At 51.7% G+C, this 21,577-nt stretch overlaps 6 protein-coding genes across 6 annotated transcripts; 1 reads left to right on the top strand and 5 right to left on the bottom strand.

Annotated features, from left to right (window-relative positions):
* Positions 1–778: 778 nt before the first annotated feature.
* PODANS_2_13410 (uncharacterized protein) lies at positions 779–2,374 on the bottom strand (the record flags this gene model as incomplete). The annotated part of the gene is made up of 2 exons (XM_001912124.1): positions 779–1,632; positions 1,687–2,374. The coding sequence occupies 2 exons, from the start codon at positions 2,372–2,374 to the stop codon at positions 779–781; spliced, it is 1,542 nt and encodes a 513-aa protein (XP_001912159.1).
* Positions 2,375–4,197: 1,823 nt separating this feature from the next.
* On the bottom strand, positions 4,198–4,788 carry PODANS_2_13400 (uncharacterized protein; the record flags this gene model as incomplete). The annotated part of the gene is made up of 1 exon (XM_001912123.1): positions 4,198–4,788. The coding sequence occupies one exon, from the start codon at positions 4,786–4,788 to the stop codon at positions 4,198–4,200; it is 591 nt and encodes a 196-aa protein (XP_001912158.1).
* A 1,623-nt stretch (positions 4,789–6,411) lies between these two features.
* Positions 6,412–7,520, bottom strand: PODANS_2_13390 (uncharacterized protein; the record flags this gene model as incomplete). Its single annotated transcript, XM_001912122.1, has 2 exons — positions 6,412–7,152; positions 7,230–7,520. 2 exons carry the CDS (start codon positions 7,518–7,520, stop codon positions 6,412–6,414), a joined length of 1,032 nt encoding a protein of 343 aa, XP_001912157.1.
* A 1,352-nt stretch (positions 7,521–8,872) lies between these two features.
* On the top strand, positions 8,873–11,110 carry PODANS_2_13380 (uncharacterized protein; the record flags this gene model as incomplete). Its single annotated transcript, XM_001912121.1, has 1 exon — positions 8,873–11,110. One exon carries the CDS (start codon positions 8,873–8,875, stop codon positions 11,108–11,110), a length of 2,238 nt encoding a protein of 745 aa, XP_001912156.1.
* Positions 11,111–11,931: 821 nt separating this feature from the next.
* PODANS_2_13370 (uncharacterized protein) lies at positions 11,932–12,654 on the bottom strand (the record flags this gene model as incomplete). The annotated part of the gene is made up of 1 exon (XM_001912120.1): positions 11,932–12,654. The coding sequence occupies one exon, from the start codon at positions 12,652–12,654 to the stop codon at positions 11,932–11,934; it is 723 nt and encodes a 240-aa protein (XP_001912155.1).
* Positions 12,655–14,253: 1,599 nt separating this feature from the next.
* Positions 14,254–15,342, bottom strand: PODANS_2_13360 (uncharacterized protein; the record flags this gene model as incomplete). The annotated part of the gene is made up of 2 exons (XM_001912119.1): positions 14,254–15,036; positions 15,139–15,342. 2 exons carry the CDS (start codon positions 15,340–15,342, stop codon positions 14,254–14,256), a joined length of 987 nt encoding a protein of 328 aa, XP_001912154.1.
* Between the last annotated feature and the right edge of the window lie 6,235 nt (positions 15,343–21,577).

Here is a 21,577-nt window from a genome sequence, read left to right as displayed (position 1 = left end):
CCATTCTATGCTGTGCGACAGAGTCAATGACTTCTGTTTCTAAAGGAAAAACCTCTCTACCGTATCTACCCAGCGAAACAAAATCCCATGGCTGCTGCGTGCAAGGAGAAATCGGCAGAATTTTGACATGAAGCACCAAACATGTCCACGTGATTCAGCACCCTCACCCCATCAAGACTCCATTCGGTCCAGTAAAGTCAGTCTTTCCTCTTTGCCGAGGGTCCTGCTTCACAAAATCCCGAGTATTCGTTAAGGGTGTGTCGCGTCCCCCTACCATTGGCCAGCCCGCAAAGTCGGGCATGAGCAAGCTGCAGTGAGACGGTCACCTCATTCACGATCGGCGGACCTTCCTTTCCCACACAGCCACTCCCTGTGTCTTCCCAGAATCCACGAAGGCAGTGGAACAGAATGAGTTGACGGTTCGAACGAGGGTACAGTAGCGCACAGAGGTAACATGTCTCATTCCTTTTTTACTCTCTGTTTCTCCGTTGAACATTGGGAAACCCTTGCCGAGTCAGGTTCACCCAATGCATCTGAATTACTACTCGGAGAAACTATTGAAAAGAATTGCATCAAGAAACTGTTAATAAGCCAGCAGCATCTTTCGGCAGATCAAAACTTTGTACTGTGAGCAAGAATGATAGGTTCTAGACTCATTGAATATCACCATGTACATCCACATATCACATCCGCTCCCCACGAACTCCATGCGCCGCCATGCCATACCACCTCTATCTTTATCTTTCAATATGTCTCCTGGAGCTTGTTCCCTCAGGTATCAAGGTAGCTCCGTGACATGATGCTTAGTAGGAAGCTCATTCCTGTCATTGGTATGCGGCAGCTCAGACGCAAGATTCGGACTCTCAAGTTCTCTCGGTGGAGGTGTAAGCGGCTTGTCCTTGACTTCAGCGTCCCACTTGTCTGCACTGAGTCCGCTACCGGTGCGCGCGACACCAGCTGTTGGAGAGGAGGCGCCTTGACTTCCCGTCTCAGACATGGGCGGAACCGTAGCAGCTGTGTTGTCGGCAGCTGTTGTGGCCTCCTCGTCAGGGGGTGTGGACTTCTTCTTTCGAAGAATCCAAAAAGCTGCTGCTGCTGCGCCGATGAGAAGGACACCAACACTGACCCCGACACCAATACCTGCCTTCGCTCCCGTTGTAAGACCAGCATCACCCGTACCAGCACCTTCATCAGCGATGATCGTCGTGTTGGCACTCTCCACAGGGGCGGCTCGGTCCCAATTTCCATCACGATACTTCGTTTCGATTATACGGCCTCCACTGACATAGTACAGTCGAATGCTGCTGCTTTCGATGTGACTCGCAATGGTGAAGTCGGAATTTGGTTCGTCAGCCAAAGGCCAGACGTCGGTGTTCTGAGACGCCTGAGCGCGAAAACCACCTTCAACCGAGGCCGAGACGAACGCCGCAATCCAGTGGACCGCGCGATCGGTTCCAATGTAGAAAATGTGACGGGTCGTGTCAGTGTCAATAGCAATGCCGATTGCTTTTGGGTTGCCATCCCACGCCTCAAGCTCAAATGAAGGGGTTGCGGAGGTATCATATGGAAATGAAGTCCGGTTAGAGGCGCTGGTATTGTTGAGTCCTCCTTTGAGTGGTGTTGGAAACGTATCTACGGGCCCTGTTAGAACTTCTCTCAGTACAGTTTGGCAAAGGAAAAAATTACCGATGAAGTAGGTGCTGTCCACGTTGAGACGGGCTGTTTCCATGTTTCGAGCGTCTCTCGGGGTCACCACTGTGACGTTACGAACACCCGAAAATTGCGAATGGATCTCCATACTTGACCGATTTGTGTTGCTCGATACCGGACTTCCATAAGACCAGCCGTCCGTTGACTTGAATTGCAATGACTGGAGCGCCTTCGATCTGTCATGGTAGAATACCCTATAACCCTCTTGCTCCCCCAGTAAAGTGACGGAGATTCCTGAATCCGTGTGGGGGCTTGGGGTCCCTCGTCTGTCCGAGATGACATTGCTCTCTTGCTGGTCGTACAATCCGGTTCTGTTGTCACACTTGTAGACAGCGTTGACAATGTCATCGTTGTTGTTTTGGTAGAATACCGAGGCCCACGTCGACCCGATTTGATCATACCAGCCAGTAGCCGCCAGTGATGTTCCCTTTTTGGGGGCGTAAGTGGTCCTGAGAGCGATTGGTGGATCTTGTGGATAGATGGGAGTGCCGTTGCTGTTACAGAAGGAATAGGTGAGGAGGCCGGTTGAAGCATTCTGAAGAACAAGCGAGGGCCCGAGGTCAGTCCACCAAGCTGCCATGGAACCGCAGAGCGATGGTGTGGGCAGAGAAAAAAGGAGCACCCAGTGGCCGAGATGCCATCGTGCCTCTGCCGATTTGGCCATGCTAGAAATGTAAATGGAAGGTGTGCTGGCACCTCCCGCGACCTCCCCGAGATGCAATCCTGGATAGTCGTGGTGCTGAGAAGGCTGTCCGAGTGACTGAAGAAAAGTAGTTTGAAGAGCCGGGTGAAGGGGGGAGGAGGTGTAAGAGGAACTCACCCAGGTGAGACACAGCCAATGTTGTCTTGGGTATTTGCTGTGTGTTAAAGGCCCATGCTTCAAATGCCTGTCCCAGTTCGCTCCCGATCCACCCACCTCCGCGGCAGCTAAGGGTATCGAGCTTGGCAAAGCCGAGTCATTGCTACGATTACTGTCCAGCCCTGTCGTAGTGCCGGAACGGTGAAGGTTACCGACCAACTGGGAGTCTGGACTTGACGATGTTCAACAGCAAGGGCGGTGACACCTAAACAGGCTAGGTCAGATGCTGTCTCTGGCGTCCAGCTGCATTTGACATCGCCCCCACCATATGGTGGTAATGGTTCTCTTGGAGCAGCAGATGAGTAACATTGAATAGAACTTCATGTCTGACGTGCGTCAAGCTGGCAGCAGGATCGTCGGGTTGACAGCGTCTCATTGGCTTTTTGGACATGCCGACAAAGCATCAGCGGGCAGGACGACCAGAAGGGTACTTCCGCGATATCCGTGTCTCGGTCTCGCTCGACTTTAGTGGAAAAGCGAGGGGAAGGAATTCACAATTTCGATAGTCATTCTGTTGTGCCCACGAGCATTATCGATTCGAACTGCAAGCCCTCTTTCGAGCTGCAGGACATGGGATCGCTGGCGAACCACACGACAGTGACGAGTGGCTCGCATCACAGCATCTGCAAAGAGGCACGCTAACACCGACGCCACTTCGCTTGAAAGTCCCAGCTCCAAATCCTCCACCTGGGCGTGAAGCACTCACAAACACTGAGAAATTCTGTCACTGTAAGCTGAATAAGCCCTTGTCAGTAGTGTGTCTCGTCACATCAAATAGTGCATATTCGCCACAGTGCCCTTCCGCCTGGGTCAGAAAGCTTATCTTGATTTTGCCGAGCCTATTTCAACGTTGATCTTGTTTAGTAATCGGCCGAGAATCGTGAAAAAATCGAGGGGATGAGTAGATTTAGAAGACCTACGTATTATTCAGCATTGCTGTCTCAGTTTCGTCACTGTGCGGAAAGACATGAGTATTGGGAAATCTTCATGACCAAAAGGTCAGCTTCAAAGTCGGATGCATCGCAACCCTAAAAAGCAAAGAATGCAACCCCACTTTGAGGAAGATGGTGGGAAGATCATGATCGTCGAGGCGGCGATCATAGCATGGAGCTTTGAGCCTGGCTTTCGTCGGCTCATGAAAGAACTATTGCCTGGATGGGCTGCTTCCCTTTTGAGCTCGTTAGGTGTTTCGTGCGTGAATTCGTACAGGTTTGAAGGTCGATTCTTTTCGGGAGGGGCGGAATGAACTCTTCAAACTCGGCCGATATTTCCATGCAGCTGGGGTCCAACCAGTGGGAACTGCCCGGCAAGAACAAGCAGGACAGATGGGGGTTGTCGCTTCCAAAGTGATGACATGCCCGCCACAGAGCAAGTGCCGGCCCGTCTTACCGGTCATGCCTTCCATTTCCCAGTTCGTTATCAATCATCACAAGGAACCACGTTCGGAGAATTGTTATCGATAAAACCTGACCAGTGACTATTTGTCTATGAAAAACTAAAAAGGAAAGTATGCTTTAAAAGTACCGTAATGATATCACATGTTAAGGAAAGTCCAGAAAGCGATCAAATGATCTCATAAACCACCCTTCACTCCAGCCCCTTGAAGAAAGAAAGTGAACTGAATCCCTTTAGGCGTACAGGATCCTCAACCCAGCACCAGGGCCTTGAGGGTAAGAAAGTCCAGTGTTATCCCCGACAGCCACCAACTCGAGCCTCTCCACGGAGCCAGGAGCCTTGCAAGGACCCTTCTGAGTCAAAGAAGTGCTGTACTTGGCCGCCCAGGTAGCCGCGCCAGTAGCCGGAACGTTGAGGCGACCAAGGTTGGCGTCACGCTTGTTGGACTTGTCGCCGGCGTTGCAGGTGTTCTCGCCCCAAGAGGTGAAGACGTCGACTTGGATGCCGTTGGTGTTGGAGATCCAGCTGGGCTGAGCGTGGTAGAAGTCGAGCCAGCACTGCTTGCCGGCCGACGCGGCGGGGTAGGTGAAGGTGAAGAGGGTGGTCTGGCCATACTCCTGACCGTTCCAGACGTTGCGGGCGATATAGCCGTAGGAAGTAGGGGCAGAGCAGTAGTTGTCCCAGGCGTCAGCGAGAGCGTGGCCGATGACGGTGGTGGGAGCAATCTCGGCTGGTGCCTGGCGGGCAGAGATTTCATCAGCGGGAGCGGCCGAAGTGAGGGCCAAAGAAGTGAGAAAGGCGACGATGGTAGTCTTGGAGAACATATTGAATTTGTGTATTGGTTGAGTTGGAATATGGATATGAGGAATGGTGGTTGTTGTTGTGGTTGTTAAACTGATTGTGAGTGTGAAGATTGTTTGAGTGATGATGAGACGGATGAGAATGATGACGGACCAGGGCGAGGTTATATACACATCGACCTCCTGTTCCATCCTCACCTACACCGAGAGATCACGACACTCATTCCAGCTCATGACCATAACATCATCGTCACACTGCCTCCCCACGGCCTCCATCCTCAAGACAAAGGTGCGGGCTAAGAATAGACACTGAGTAAACCTGCTCTCGGCGAAGCAATAGACGTACCTCAGCCCACTGAGTGTTCGCCTTTCAAGTTCCCTTCTGGGCCTCCCGAGTCCATCTCGGTGTAGTTCGCCAGTCACAGAGTACACCGCCATGTTCAACCTCTACACACCTAGAACACAACATTTACGGCACGTTCCTACGTGTCGATCCTATGAAAAATGCATATCCTCCATCACGAGCCTTGGCCCGCTTGGACCGTACAGAAAGTTGCAAACCTGAAGTCTCGTGGTGGTGACATGTCTTTCATTTCGAATTCCGACTTACCGCTGTTTCCTTCTGTAAAGTCGGTCGGCATAGTGGTATCGAAAGGGTAATAGGTCGGGCACTGGATCATGAGTTTGGGAGGTATGTATGAGGTTCATCGCTTGCCGGAATACGAGATCTTGCACGTATTCCAGTGCAGGTATATGACGATGCCCAATCCAGTGCTGTGGTTCATTAATGCCAAGCAACAACATCATACCTTACCCTCGCTTCGTCCTCAGCCGCAGAGCTGCAGTGGTGTTCTATTGTCTTGGGGTTGGTTCGTACGAGTCCTGGTGAGGTCGTTAGAAAGCGAAATCTTGAACTCGCATCTGAGGTTCTGGACTGGAGTGAATGGAACCTTTTCGCTTTCTGGTTTCTTGCACCCACCAGATGTGGCGTGCTAGTCAGGCTGTCGGGGAAGGGGCTGGTGACCTGCACCGCCCAGCTCCCAAGCTCCCCAGTGGACGGACTTTACTTCCCATTGGAAGATCTCGGTACATGTTTCGGAGTGGCTGGAAACGGCATTAGCAGAGTGCGAACAAGCCCATAACACGATCCACTCACGAGCTTCGCAGCAAGCAGGTTACGGGCGGAGGATTTATCCGCTTGCTTACCCTCAACAAGCCCTGTTCGTAGGGCTGAGGTCGATCTTAGGTAAAATGCATCAAGATTGTGGCAGCGGAAAAGGCGTGATTGGTTTGAAGCCCGTACTATTGATTCGTATCTTCTTAAAGCCTCGTACTGGTTCACACACACTTCAAACCAAAGACGGTTTACTAAAGCCACAAGACGCAGTTGTAGGTAAGACATGAGCGGATAAAATTGGTCCCATTGCTACGGTATCGATCCAGCGTATCCCGAGTACTCAGAAGTCCGATAACGGCTGCGGCTGAAGCGAAGGATCACGCCATGGCTAACATCACCGCTCTGAGAAATATGATGACTATACCAGTATAATATCCAACCATGTCTAAGAATGACTTCCATGCAGTTCTATCGCCAGTTTAATGCTCACTGGACTCTCACGGCTTCCCCGGGTCCGGCCCAGATTGGGGCTACCGCACTCTCGCAACGATGACTGAGTTGACCACCTGATTATAGGGATGTACTACCACACAGGGCTCAAGCCTCTTCAGCAGTGTCTCAGTTGCAAGGTCGACCTCTGGGTATAAGCATGACCTCAAGCCCCAACTGCTGCGGACAACCAGTAGCGCCCCTCTCCTCATCCGACTGATCACTTCCAGCATGATCTTCTCCTTGTCTGTCTGCGTAACTCCCACCAACGCAGCCATGTACACGACGTCAAACTCGCTGAGATCTCGTGACGCCGAAGCCGAGGTTGCCTCAGCACAGATGAATTCCATTCCATTCCCCCTCTCTCCCAGAGCAAGGCTCAACTTGAGAGACGCAGAGATAGCCGCTTCATCGTAGTCGACGTTGAGGACAATTGGCTCCTGATTCGCTGCGTTGTCTGTGGCGGTGGTGTTGTTGGTGGTTGGCTGTGTCAAGCTTCTCACTGCCACATCATTCTTGAGAGCCTGCAAAAGGCATAGCGAGGTGAGAGGGAGCGGGCCGGAGCCGATGAAGGCAACTCGTCGCGGTGCCTTTTTTGTCGCCGAGAGGATGGAGCAGACTTCTAGTCGGGTCAAATCCTCATAGTTCTCATAGTATGGAAAACTCTCGAGGCGCTCGACGACTTCTTGCTGGGTCTGGCCTTCCAGAATGTGTTCGGCCCAGTGAAGCTCAAGACATGATTCTGACTGGGCACAGATCTGTCTAAGAGACGGTAACACAGCCTGGACGCTCACATTTTGTAAAACCTTGGCTTTGTCAGCTCGTGTCTTCCACGTTTCCCGTGATGAGTTCGACACACCTTGTCTACAATATCTTGGTCGTGGATCTCGCTGCAGATGGCGACAAGGTTACCCAAGAGCTTATTGATGGCTGGCGCTGGACGAAGGTGCGGAAGCTTGAGTAGCTCGGTGTGGGTGTTGACGATACTCCGGACGAGCCACTGAACCTTTTCCTCCCTGGCATCTGCCTTCTGGCTCTGAAGGATGTCGGCTTTCTCAACAATAGTTAAAGAATCCTGGGACGAACGAGAACATGCGTCGACCTTTTTTGTGGGGCTACCAATGCGCAGCCAGGAGGCAAGAAGAGGCATGGTGACGGGTGAAACCGGATGACGGAGCGTGCGGCTGTGAGTGTTGAGATGTGTGTTCGGGATAATAGATTCCGTGAGGGTTTGTCACTCAAGATATGGCGGCAAGAGTGTTGCTGCTGCTTGATATAGGCACTCAGGAAGAGATACAAGTGTGGTGACTATTGTGGTGGCAGTTGCTCAGAGATGGTCTCGGTGGCAGTGTGTGACCGATGATCTCAACAACATGGAAATTGCTGCTCTTCGAGAAGGGTGGAATTGCACGCAAGCAGCAAACCTCCCAAAGTAAACAGCAGCATCACGCTCTATATCTGCTGCAGCCTCTGCACCTGCAGATCAGCCCGCAGGGTGCCCACATAGGACCGGACGAGACGCATGTTTGTTAGACAAGCGGTGTTCCATTCCCCTTGATGAGCGCTATTTTTTTTTGAGGCCGTCAGTCAATTTGGGAAGGAGATGAAGCCCTCCGCAGAGGATCCAACCAGCCGTTTTGATCATCTTTTAATGCTGAAGCCGCAGAATATGGCCATCAAGGTGCACACTGAGGTGTCTGATTCCAGCCGTCAAGGTTCTTGGCTGTCTGGACAAATTTTATCCGAAGCCGCATGTTTCACTCGGTCGTGGCCCAATGTCACCTCTCTTCTCTGTGTCTGCTGCGGTATCGGCTCCATTCTTTCCTATGGCAAGTCCTAACGGAGCCGTTGTTGCTTGCTCTGCCGGAAGGTACGGGGTTGAGCATTTAATATTTGGGGCAAGAGCAATCCACAGGCAAGGGGGCACAGACGTTGAGAAAAAGGAAAGGGCCAGGCACGGGAACACAGGGGAAGGAGATAGGGGTGTGGCCGGGGTCGCAAGGGCACAAGTGGGTCTAAATTTGCTTATCAGATCATCGCAGATTATCAGATGGAGCCCATCAAGGTTCTCACCCTCTAGATCAATCTCCGTCTCCGGCTCAATCAGCCCGTGAGTCTCACTCCCGTCATGCCGTGCCAATATCGACGTCTCAGTACTGCTGCGTGCCCCCATGACGCAGCCGATGCAAGCTAGGTATTGTGTGCCCTGTTCCACTGCTTCCGCGGCATTGGATGTCTTGGAATCTTCTTTAGGTCCGGGTCCAGCGGTGAGCAACCCTCGTTTGGTGGTCTGGTCGTGGCATCCTTTTTTGCAACAAAATATCCAGCCTGTCCCATTGTCGCCTTGCTCTTGCCAAGTTGCCTTCTTTTCCCTCAACTCTCGCCCTTTTTCTGCTCCTGATTCCAACACACTCACCTCCGTCCCCAAAACCTTCCCACTCTTGCTCTTTCTCTGTTCTCTGACTCACCAAACGATCCACTGTTCAACATCGTGGCATCAACATGGCAGTAGGAACATTCTCTGGTGAAAGGGCCAGTCTGGGCCATAAACTGACCAGCAGCATCTCATCGGTTACATCTACCTTTACACAACAACCTCTGAGCAGTAAGAAACAGCCAGCCCTTCTTCCTGTCCGCCAAGTGAGCATTGCTAAAATCTCTGCAGGGCCAACCAATCTCTATCGGCCCTTGTTTGGCGAGGTTATTCCCCTCTGCGAGCTGTATTCCATCGCCAACGTGGTGGTTTTCCCATCCTCTTCACAATCTTCAGCTCTGCAAAACCCATCCCAACCCTATTCTCAACACAACGGAATCGGAAGCACCGGGCTCAGAAGCACTCCGCCAAGCCCATTCATTGAGGCTCTACAAACCATCGGTCTTGGCTCTCCCAGTTGGTCTGCTTCAGCCATATCTGTTTTTACCATTGTTCTTCCTACTACCAACGGCTACGTGACCCGATCCGACTTCCTCCAACTTCGCCTCCAGGATTTCCCATACAAGATATTACGGACCCATGAGCCTTTGCGCCCACTACAGAAATATTCTGCCACTTGTCCCGCCCCGGGCCCGGTTACCTCAGAACATGATCTTGCCACGTTGGTTGAGTCGGCTGCTGGAGTTGTTCAATGGGAGGATTTGCCAACCTCTGTCTCGTTCGTCGACTTGGAAATTTACAGGACAAGGCTGACCGAGGAGCTGCGTGATCGTCTTCACAATGCACCATGGCTCTCCAGCACACCAATTCCCCGGCAACGGGTGGCGCTCATTCGCGGTAGACCAAACATCACGGCAGGAGGTCCAGTCTATCGTGCCGCCAAAGCATTAGGTCTTGACTTGGTTATCGTTGACGAAGAGGGCCATTGGCTTCAAGCAGACACAGAAGAAAACAAGATGCATCGGGAAGCCTTCCTTGTCACTGACATGACAGAGGATGCAGGAGTGGTTGACCGCATCATCCAGTCCATTGTCAGCTACCCTCTTCCCATCCATGGTGTCTTTACACTGTCGGACAACTTTTTTGTGGCAGTGGCTCAGGTCGCAGAGGCATTGGGACTCCCCACCAGTCCCGTGGCCGCCTTTGAGACATCTGTGGACAAATATCGATCACGGCTTCTACAGAACGTTCCTTGTCAGACTGCCAGAGTCCACAATGTGAGAGAGCTGGAGTCTTTGCTAGCAAGTGGAGGTAACCAGCAGGCCGAGTTCATCCCCAGATTTCCCCTTATCGTCAAACCCACCAAAGGGTGGTCCTCGGAATGCGTGTCAAAAGTCAACAACCTCGCCGATCTTGCCACTGCAGTTCAAAAGGCTACTTCTCGACATGGCAGTGCGGCCGTCATTGAGCCCTTCTTTGATGGTCCAGAAATGGATGTCAACTTTGTGCTTCTCGACGGGGAGATTCTATTTTCCGAAATCGCAGATGAACCACCCTGCGATGCTGACTCGAGCGCTGCTACCGTCCATTCAACCTTTTCGCCAGAGGCCCTCACTCTCCCTTCCGCCCTTCCTGCCCAGGAACAAGACATTGCAAAGTCGACACTCCGAGATATTCTTGTCAATCTAGGATTTTGCACCGGTGTCTTCCATGTCGAGGCGAGAATGGTGAGCTCCACATTCGAGTACCGCAAGCAAGATGGCGTGATCGATCTTGTCCTCAAGCACGCCAAATCTTTGCCCGAGTCGGGAGCCGAGTGCAAGCTGATCGAGATCAATGCCCGCCCGCCTGGATACCGAGTCACTGTTCCAACACGTCATACATACGGCGTGGACTACTTTGCTGCACACATGCTGGCTGCTGCGGGTGATAAGAACAGGTTACGACTGACCACTAGGCCCTACAGCCATGTGCTCGGTGACAACACCAATGATTCGAAAAGGGGAGCACAGTACTGGTCTCGACTGGTATACATTCCTGCTCCAGCCGCTGGTACTGTGCAATGGCCGTCAAAGCTAGCCCCATGCGAGGAGCTCAAGCGCCGAAGACCGGACCTGGCAGACAAGATTGTTCTGGGCGTTGACTATTGTGTCCCCGGAGACAAGGTTGATCTTTACACAGATGGGGCAAGGACATATGTTGCTCATCTGCTGGTTGTGAACAGAGAGAGCAGGCGAGACGTCATCAGGCTGGGAGAGGAAGTCCAGAAGGCCTTTACGATTGACATTGATGGTTCAATCAGCAGCAAGACAGAGATTAGTGATGGGGAAACTGATGTTGACCCCGATGTGGAGGGTTGCGAGTGATGTTTTGTTGTTTTTATCTCTATTTTTTGCTACTTTCGAGGGTTAAGAGCGATGGTGTTATGGATCTTGGGCAAAGGTTAGATTAATGTGATGTATGTGCGTGCTATCATCAAGGCTCTATTTTTATCTATAAGATAATTAGGCTTGCTTTTTATTCCATCATTTGGTTTTTTGGTGATGATTGGATCATGGTTTCATGTACATGAGTATCTTAATAAAAACAGGACATATAAAACATTGCCGCACACAGTGGTACATGAAACCTCTGCTTTAGACCAAGTTTATCTTGTGAAGATACGGGCACTTTCTCCGCGCGCTTCCCTCCCTGTCAGTGCAAATGGCGGACGGCGTTAGGTGCTGTATCTTGCGTCTTGACACATACATATACGATTTGGCTGAGAAAAGTGAGCCACTCATGAACGGTTCACAAGTCCACGGGATTTATCTTAATGAAGTTGAAAGCGACATTGAAAAGGACAGACATATCATGATCGAGAAACTCGCCATTCTTCATAAGAGAGATACAATTGAAATCCCAGCTGGCAAGAAGCTTTAGTTTATGAATCTTGCGAGGGTACTGGACAGGTTGGGTGGGCAGACTCAACATATTTCAATGTCTTCCAGGTTGGCCGCCGCTTGAAATTGAAATTGCGAACCGGTACCACGGTAATTCTTACTCCATGCTATCTATTAGGTAGGACTGTTCCCAATGTAGTCTATTCAGATGCAAGCAACCCCAAGCTCCTCGCTCTCCAACATTATCGCTCCCTCTATCAAAACACCACGATGCATATATCCTATACCCTTTTGAAATTACCTCTTCACAGCTTCTGCTCCCTCAACTGCACAAACAAGGCCTCCGCCCTCGCCAGCTCATTCCTCCCCTCCTCATCCCCATACACCACCCCCTCGCAAAAGTGCTTCCTTCCCTCGATCTTGGTCATCCTAGCAACAACCAACACAATCGCCGGCTTCTCCTTCGTCCCTGTTCTCACAGGCCTCTTAAACTCAGTGTTCAGATACCCCGTCAAAAGCGGCATCTTGCTCCCCATCGCCCCGCTGTCCTTGTTGACCGCAAAAATCTGCCCCATCACCTCATCCAAAAGCGTCATGACAATCCCCCCATGGCAGATACCCTCCCACCCATTCACCTTCGGTCCCAAGGCAATAAGCGACTTGACCTCATTGACATAATCCGTCGGTTTGGGAGGGGGAGAGTAAAAAGTGATGTAGGCCGGGATGGCGTCCGGCGAGTTTAGCGTCTGCGAGATGAGCGCGTCCTCCTCGCACCCAGACGGGCGGATGATGCGGGAGACGGACTGGGAGATGATGAGGTTGGGGTTGGAGCCGAGGAGGGAGGAGCACCAGGGTATTGAATTGAAGAAGGCGATGTGGTGGGCTTCTTGGGCCTTGTTGGCCGGGGAGTCGAGGACGGAGGAGATGTCTGAGGCGGTTGGGGTGACCATTTCTTCTGATTGTGGGTTTTGTTGTTTACTTTCGGTTGTTGATGGTGGTGGTGATGGTGAGGCTTTGGAGGATGCCATTTTGTCGTGCTGCGGTCAGGGGTTACGTTTGAGAATTATAGGTAGAGGCCACCGGGATGTACGGATCAAGAATGAATGAGTCGTGATGGCAAAAATATGTGAGTGAGTGGCTGAAATACTAGAGAATTGCAGTGGGGATTGCGATATCAACCATATCGATTGTTCGGATTGACTAGAAACGAGATGTGGAATCGGGAACCCACTCCCGTTGGAGAATGTGAAGGCGATGCCGGAGGTTTGCCGAGGCATCTTGTCTCGGCGCCGTGACCGCATAATTGCATGTCGGGTCTGCATTCCAGCGACGACTTCTTGCTGTTGACAAAATTGAGGATCCCATATCAAAGCTGTGGAAATAGCTTTGAAAGTGTTGGTAAAACGAGTCAGGTTTTGTACATTTTAAATGTGGACTTTCAGTGTTGCTCTGGCCCCATGTGTTACCCCTTACTCGTCTGCGAGTCAACCCCCTGAGCCCCTGAAGGCCCTAAACGCGTAGACATAATAACCCTAACCCTCACTGCATTGAACCCACAAGTATGAGAGATAGTCTCGACATATCCGAAGAACATCAGATTAGGTACTCACTTCATCACATCAGATGTTTATTGCCGTGTGTATTTAGGCGCACGAAATTCATGTGTGGTCCGAAAGTCCACAGTGTGCCGTTGTATCCGATATGTGAGACTGCATATAATAACACTGTCCAGCAATGATAAGAGAGCCGCGATCCCCTACTTCCCCATCAAGACACCAGGCTTTTTGCTTTTTGAAACAGAATATCGATGTCAAAAAACTCATCTAGTTCGAAATGATCAAGGTGAGTTGCTAATCGTGGGCCGTTTGGGCCCCAGCACTCACCACCCTACCCCCACATCAGCTAACACCATATGGCTCTTTCTCTCCATTCTCGCCCATGTTCCAGCCCTACCAGCCATTGCCTCACCACTTGGTCACCAAATCCTAGTGACCACAGGCGACATAAACACAACAACCTGGAGCTGCAGCGCTCATACGTATAACTCTTCGGATGTCTCCCGCGCCATTGCCTTGGGATACGCTCTGCTCCATGACCCTAGCTATGTCGGTACGTGGTTTTCGGGCTGTCTCGAATCTCTTCTTTTGACTATAGCACATGCAATTTTTTTTAGCTCAACCGCGTGTATACAGGCTACTATCCCCACCAGTTCAAGAACCTCGAGGCCTTCGACTTTGTCACAGAGCCTCCCTATTTCGAGTATCCCATCATGCCAGGTGACATATACACCTCTGGTCCTCCAGGGCCCGACCGCGTGATTTTCGATGACGATAGCGTGGTCGAGGGCTTGATCACCCACAGTGGTGCGAGCAAAGATGGATTTGTGGCTTGCAAAGAAAAGACGATGTCAGCGTAACAATGTCAACATTGTTAGCTGAACCCCTGCCATAGAATAATGATGTATTTTGGCATCTCTTGCCACAGACATCAGCCGCTGCGAGCACCTGCTAGCGCGCTGTCTCTCAAATCTAAACAATACCATCTCTGAACTCCCTACACAAAAATGGGTATCATGTCTCTTCCGCCTTCTAAGCATCCAAATACCACCCTTCCTAAATCTTTTACCCTTAACCAATAGGGAAGTTGCCAATAGCGCCATCCTCGCCACCATCAAACAAAAGATTCGTGCCGTCCAACGCCCCAAAGTGATTAGCATAATCCAGACCCTTTCTCCGCTCAGCCTCAACCTTCTTCCAGTCCCACTCGCCCTCAGCATCGATCTCTCCCAAGTCAACCAGGTCTCCGCAGTCATCCTCACCACCTCTCCAGCCACCTGGTCTCTCGGGCAACAAGCCACCAGCCTGGATCATGATCGAAGGGTGAATGGTGAAGCGCCCTAGCTTGAACACGTACTTGCTGATGGCAGTGGCGTGAATGTACTTGCTCCAATCCGGCTCCTCCACGGCCGACCCATCCTCGGCCTTTTGGATCTTGCTGCGTGTCGGACCCTTCCACCTGCCGTCCCAGCTGGTAGGCTTGACCTTGCCCTTGACAACAAAGTGCGTCACAATGTAAAGCCACTTGCGATCCCAGCTCACGATTCTGCTCCACATCTCGTAACCTTGCATGGGGCCAATCTCGCGGCGGAAAGAGCAAAAGACGGCTCCCAGGCCTATGCCAAAGCTCCCCTTAATCACCTTGCCATCCTTGTCCAGAACCAGCTTGTTCTTCTCGTTGTCGCCAATGATTGGCATGGATGGGCCCAGCAGATGAGTGACCAGGTGGGAACGCGAAACGTCGACATCGGCAAAGTAGGTCGAGTTGGACTTGTGGAAGTTGTAGTCGGTTTCGAGGAGAGAGGTACGAGAGGAGGTAACGCTGTAGTGGAAGAGGGCGCGCTGAGGAAGAGTCTTTGGGCGGCGCGCGAAGTGGAAAATGAAGGAATGGAAGATCCGAACCTAGCGGCGCAAATGTCAGCTTGGTGTCACCAGGTAATATCACGAGATACATACCGTCCACCCAAGGGGCAAGCTCTTCCAGTTGAGACCCAAAAACAGCAGAAGTAGGATCCGACTTGTCCGACCAGGTCCCGTGAGGAACTCGGTCAAGATCGCCCTCCAGTTGAGGTAAGTTGCGCGGTGACCAGCATAGACCAATCCCGCTGTGGCGGCCGGGATGAAGACGGGGAAAAAGAGAGAGAGCGTTCCGACAGCCATTTCGGTTTCTCCGTCACAAAATCACGCCTTCTTATGTTCCGTAGAAATTCCGTTCCTGGGGAATAGCGAAGAGAGCCGATATTGCAGCGCGCCGGCAAGAATGAAGACCAAGGCGATCGCCCAGACGAAGATGTATCGTCCGAAGCAGAAAAGAGTGTTGCTACACTTGGAGGCAGCGAAAAAGACTGACTGGACTACGTCGACTGCCATCGCGGCCCACGGCAGGGCCGGGCAAGGGTTTTATATCATTGAACGGGGACTTTTTTTGTTGACGTTCTCGTACAGGGGTTCGAGGCCGAAAATACCGGAAAGGAGGTAGGGTCTTCCTGGCGACCGTTCAGTGACGTGTGGAGGTGTGGATTTTGATCGGATCGGGCTGCCTGATCTGTTCGTCGAGTGCGTGTCGCGTCCGAAGGCTTGGGACTGAAGGTGAGTTGATCGATAAGATATTCTCTGCAGCTGATAAGACAGACGTGGGGCTGCTTTTCAGGGCATTGGCCAATCAGGCAGTCAGCATGAACCGAGGTTCGGTTTTTACACCATCCTTGTTACGGGCGTCGGACAGTTATTTGGCCCATTTCCGTTGGATTTCACCAAAAGTTCTGGAATTTCTGTTCATTTTATATTGCGTTAACCAACAAGTTGTTGAGACAACTTGCATAATTTTCATTGTTCTTCGTGGCAAGGTGGGTTTACTTGAGTGTTGTTGGGGCAGAGGGGTTCGGGTTAATGGAGCTCTGGTTGCCGTGAAAGTCTCACTGGTGGGTCGCTGACCGTTCACTGTAAACAACCCCTGAGTGCCCCTGAATGGCTTCGAGCATTGAGTGACTACTAAGTGGTGTTGGGTAATGGCCACTGCCTTACAGTCCTGGACTCAAAACCTCTTGACGCATGGCCTAAAGCTCTAACTTAGGTAAGCTTTTCGCTCTGGTAATCTGTTCAGACGGATCACAGGGCAACGCCCCCGCGGGTGCCTCACCTGCCTGCACATAGCTCACCACTCTTCCATAGTCAGCCTAGGGAATACAAGAGACATTTCAAGTCCGGGGTTTTCAACTCTCCCCGCCAAGCTTTGGGCATGGGGCTGCAGCTGGTCACGAAGAATAGCGATGTGTACATGGGGGGCCACATGCAGAACACCATGTGAACAACCACGGGATTCGGCGCAACAACTTCAACGTAAACACATGCAAGTCTTGCTGTAAACAAGAGATTCAACTACTTGTGGTGTTCGTCCACCTAAAATTCTCCCACTGTTGCTAGCGAAATGCCTTTGGAGTTCTCTCTCGTGCTGCATCGGGTTACGGGAACAGCAGGCACATGACATGAAAGCCAAGATACATCACGCAAGGTCAGAGCATCTTGATAAGAGACTCTCAATCTTTTGAAATAGACAAATGATGTTCGAGTAAATAACAGCCCTATCAACCGGCCTCGACTTTGCCGCGTGCCGCATGTCGCGAACTGCATCTCACATGAGTAAAAGTCGGCCAACAAAGAACCTCCCCAGGTACCGATATCCTATGAGGGAGCATACATATTACAGGCCGTGATCATCTGTATGCCTGCCAGAGAGACCAAGCATGACGATATTTCCCCAGAAGTTGATAGCCTTTCTCATCCACCCCAGAACATGGTTTAAGGATCAAATCTGCAGGACCCCCGCGCTCATCAGCACACGCCAACGCACCATACACCAGCTAGTCCATCCGGAAGTCCATGTGAATGATGCTGTTGGGGCGCCTAGCCACACGATCGACCATCCCTTGCCTTGGTTCTCCAACATGTAGGCGCGTCTAGGCGGCTATCTGTATGGCTGGTTGGTTGTCAAGGACAACAATCCAGCCTTGAGGAGGATGTTGGAGCTATGTTGGACGAGAAGGCTTGCTGCCTTGGATAAAGCTCGTAGCTGGCACAGCCCTGTTTACAGCGGCCACCAGAATGGACGACTGAGTATTCCCGCAATGTTAAAGAGGTCTTATCTGAGAGCTGCCTGCCCGTTGAGGGGCGGCTACTAGATGTCAACTCCCTCCTTCGAACGCTTTCACTCTTATGGACCCAGCTGAGAGAATTCAGTCTCATCCAGAACTTGCTGCCACCTTCCATTCCACAGCGGCGATGAAGAATCTCCAAAGAGGTGTCTCCCTCGCAGCCACCCACACCCACATCTACCAGATCCCATGAACGCTAAATACTTACATTGCAAAGCACGAGACATGATGTACTGTGCCTCCTCACAAGCAACAATGGCAGACACATGCTGGGCTATCAATAAGGATGCCTGAATATCCACCGTCGACCCACCGTTTCCCCCATGCCCCCGGCTTCAAGTATCACAAGTATCTGGTACAACTGCTACTTGATCCTTCCCTCAAGCCTCAGGCGCGTCTTGTGCTACGAACGGCGGGATCAATGACCCCAAGAACTACCTATCAAGCTACCCGCATCCAGCTGTAAGGGCTACTGTTTGTTTCGGCTCCGTAGTCGTGGGATCAGTGTCTGGCTATTGCGATTCACACGGCCACTTCTACAGAGATCAAGAGACAGTGAAGAGGATGGTTTTCTTCTGTTCTGCACTGCCTGCAAGGCAAAGAGTCTGGAATATAGGTAGGGCAAGCAGCATATCAGCGACGTGGCCACCAATAGCTCCTATTATCAGTAGGTAGGCAAACTGCATCGGGCCCAACACCCACCAAACCAAAAGTTCACCCAGTGCCATCCAGGATGCAGGAGCTCAATGTCATGTGAGCATCAACACCGGGCTCATGGTAAGTAACACAGGATACAGGCCCCGATGGGGAGAGCTCCTCACAGCATATCTGCATAGAACCTTCAATATCGACAGGGAGATAAAGAAAAGGAAGCTGGCGGGCCGGCGCGAGGGTCGGCTAATCCTCTCCTCAGAAACACGATAGACGAGGCACCGCGCCAACAGACCAATTAAGAGTCTCCTCTGCCGCTGTAATACATGTTGGCTATCGATTCCTCGACGCTAGCAACTTGCGAAGCAGTGAGGTGTAAAGTGTCACCAAGAAAAAAGAAACTGGTCACCCTCACCGCCGGATGCGAAGGATCCGTAGCTGCAAAGAAACATTGTCACATGCAGGAAGCGATACCTGGAGCAACTTGGACGCCTACGATGGAAGGGCAGAAGAAGCAGAGATGCCCAGTTTTCCCCATCAAGAATTTGATATCGCGGTTCTGCGGCAAAGCTCCCCGTTTTGGCGATAGGTTGGTGCCAACAGAAATCGGACGACTACTGCAGTTGACCGCGCTTCTAAGCGCCCGCAATGCAGCCAATATCTCCGCCATTGGTCAGACTTGCGCCACTAGCGAAAGTTGTGTAATCCTGCAATGCTTGGAATATTGACTGATCGCATTCGCATCTGCACTGCGGTAGTATTTGTAAATGTTTTTCGATTGGAAGCGATATAAGCAAGTTCATCTGCGTGTGTTGTGGTGGTGTAGCGATTAGTCAGTCTGCTGGCATCTGGTTGCACCACTTTTGTAGGAAGCCTACAAGGAGAGTGACGGCGAGCATCTGAGCGGTGCCTGTATGTGCTGGATCCTCGCAACCAGCTAGCGAATAGAAGAATGGCTGGTCGAAGTCCGAGAGAACGGCCATGACCACATGCAGACATCCAAGAGGCGAGTGAGAAGCCTGTTCTGGAAAGCCGCACCGTGGGGTTGCGGCACAGTACTGTATTCTCTTCCCCTCTGAAGAATTGAGACGAGAGGTCAGTGCACGTGTAACCGAGAACTGGTTATTCATCATTGTGAGTGCGGCCTCTCGGTGAAGGGTTGGAAGTTACTCGGGCTTTCCTGCGATGGATGAAGAAGCATGTTGAGCTAAGGAGCAGGTGGTAGGCACATCGCAGAGAGCTGTTTCAGAGAACTCGTGTTTGCAGGCGAGCCAACAATGATGTCTTCTGGATGTTGAACTGCGCCCCCAGCTCGAAGTTCTGGACGCAGCGGGGGGTTTATCAAGAGTGATCCGTCGGCGACTTTACCCCTTGATGTCAGTGCGTAAACAATCAGTAGATTGAAACAAGAAACTTTACTCACAGACTTGAAACGGAACCAAATCGCTCACGTGCAGAAGGAAACATCTCTGCAGACATGCAAAACATTACCGACAGAGTCTGTGTAAAAAGAGGGTGTTGAGGATCCGAGGTTGGATATGGCGAGAATTGACTTTGAGAGTTGTGGCTTCAAAACGCGAGAGATACAACCCCCAGTGAGTTGGAGAGAGGCGACAAAGACAAAACTTTGTATCGATAGCATTGCGTCTGGCCATGGCTTCTTTTCCACGGTGTCGAGAGTCCCTGCTGCGTGAAGCTGTCGAGCCTTGTGCGGTTTTGTGGTGTCCGTATGGACATCCTGTGCCACTGTTGCAGCTCCCCTGGCTGCAGACGCAGGGTCCCAGTTGGTCGGAGAAAGGGGTTGCTTGCTTCTCGAGGTGGTCGCCCTGCGCCGCCCCTCACGAAGAAACTCACGCCGCAACCACCCCACGGCTCCGGGGGATTTTGACAACCAGATTGTTGAGCTCTGCCGATGGTCTAGCTACTTGCAGGCTGTTGGTGAGCCCCAAAGCCGTGTGTGTGTATACGATTAGTTATTCAGTGGTCAGCCATGAGAGGGTGCGTCAGACGACATCCTCTGAGATGCATTTCGGTGCGTGAGATCAGATTTGAGCATGTCCGTTCCGGCTTCCGTCCTACAATTGGGATTAGTTTCTTGGTTTTCTGAATGAGATCTCAAGAGCAGAACCCGAAGCCCAAGAAAACCACGACGAAGACCAGTCCCAGATCGGATCGGCGGAAGAATACTCGTGGAATTCAGAAGATGCAAACCTGGTCGAGGCTGTTGTTCCGCAAGCGGGGCGTGGGGCCGTGCCATCGTGCAGCTGCAAGTCTGCGGGGTGCGTTGCCGAAGGGGAAGATCATATCTTTGAGACAGTGACACAGAATATGCCTCCCCAGTGTGCTGGTCAGAATGTTTCAGAAACCGGCGAGTGTCTTGGGCTCTGATGCAGCACGAAGACGAAAACAGAAATCTGGAAGCGAGGGGTGACATGAGATGGTTTCTTTGGTGATGATCTGAACAAGCTCAAAGCTAACTCCTCCTGTCAGCAGCACGGACCAGCAGCAAAGACCACATCCCCAGTACACAGATCAGTTCTGTCTCACCAACGCAAGTGACCAACTCCTCCTGCCTCCCCAAGGCACACCTCATTCATGAATATCAAGAGAGCTTTCTCCGGCTACCCATAAGCTCAGGGTTAGGGTGAGCCTTTCTTTGGTTGTAGGATGTCGTGTTGGATGATGATCGATCTGGGCAGGTGGCAGGGTTACAGCGGGAAGACGATTCGACCATGCCATACAAGGTTAAACCACGTCGTTGCCAAGAGCCAAGCCAACGAGTTAGCCGCGCAGCTTTCGATGGTCGGGTCGCTTGTGCAATCCCGCAGTCGCACTCTCACTCCCACTTCTTCGCTCGTCAGGCATCATGGACTTATGTATGTCTCGGTAGCCACGTCCATGAAAAAGATATGGATTGGCCATGATCATCAAGCCTTCCGGCCGGGAGAGAATGATTCTCCCGGGTGGTATCAATGGCGCAGCTGTCATCAGGTTTTTGCTTGAACCTCCGTTGGCATTTTAGAGGCTTGCTGCCGCCTGGCATGTCCCCAGACCACTCATTTCACCTGCAACGGGCGTCCAAACCAGCTTCTGCTGAATGAGGCCCGTTGTCAAGGCCAAGCGCCTGTACCATAACAGTCTGGCGGGAGATGGAAATTGCCCCGCCTTCTTTATCAGAGTCTGTTAATCAATACAAGGTACTCGGGCGGTTGAAGAGTCTGGGGAAGCTTAGGAAGTCAAAGCGGCAATAATGGCAGGCCGAATGGACAAAATATCCAAGCCGCGAGTTACCTTACCTAGGTAGTAGGCCTTTCTCCGTAGGTTGCAGTATTGATCTCAAAGAGGACAACACCATTTCGTGCGCGACTGATCCCTGTCGAGGTTGGTACCTTAATAAACGGTGGGACGCGGCCTGCCGCCGCCCAAGCTTCCACACCCTTGCCGACGGGGCACTCGTTCCTACCTTCCCAGCCGACTGAGGTACCAAAGATGGCGCCCGGTACGTACCTCCGTGCCGCCTGTACTTTCCCGCATCCCTGTCCTACACTGCACGCTCTTTCCCTTCTGTTTCTCTCTTGTCCTAGGCAGGTGGG

Source organism: Podospora anserina, chromosome 2 (assembly GCF_000226545.1).
Source record: "Podospora anserina S mat+ genomic DNA chromosome 2, supercontig 2".
Lineage (NCBI taxonomy): Eukaryota > Fungi > Ascomycota > Sordariomycetes > Sordariales > Podosporaceae > Podospora > Podospora anserina.
This window is presented reverse-complemented; position numbering and strand designations above follow the sequence as displayed.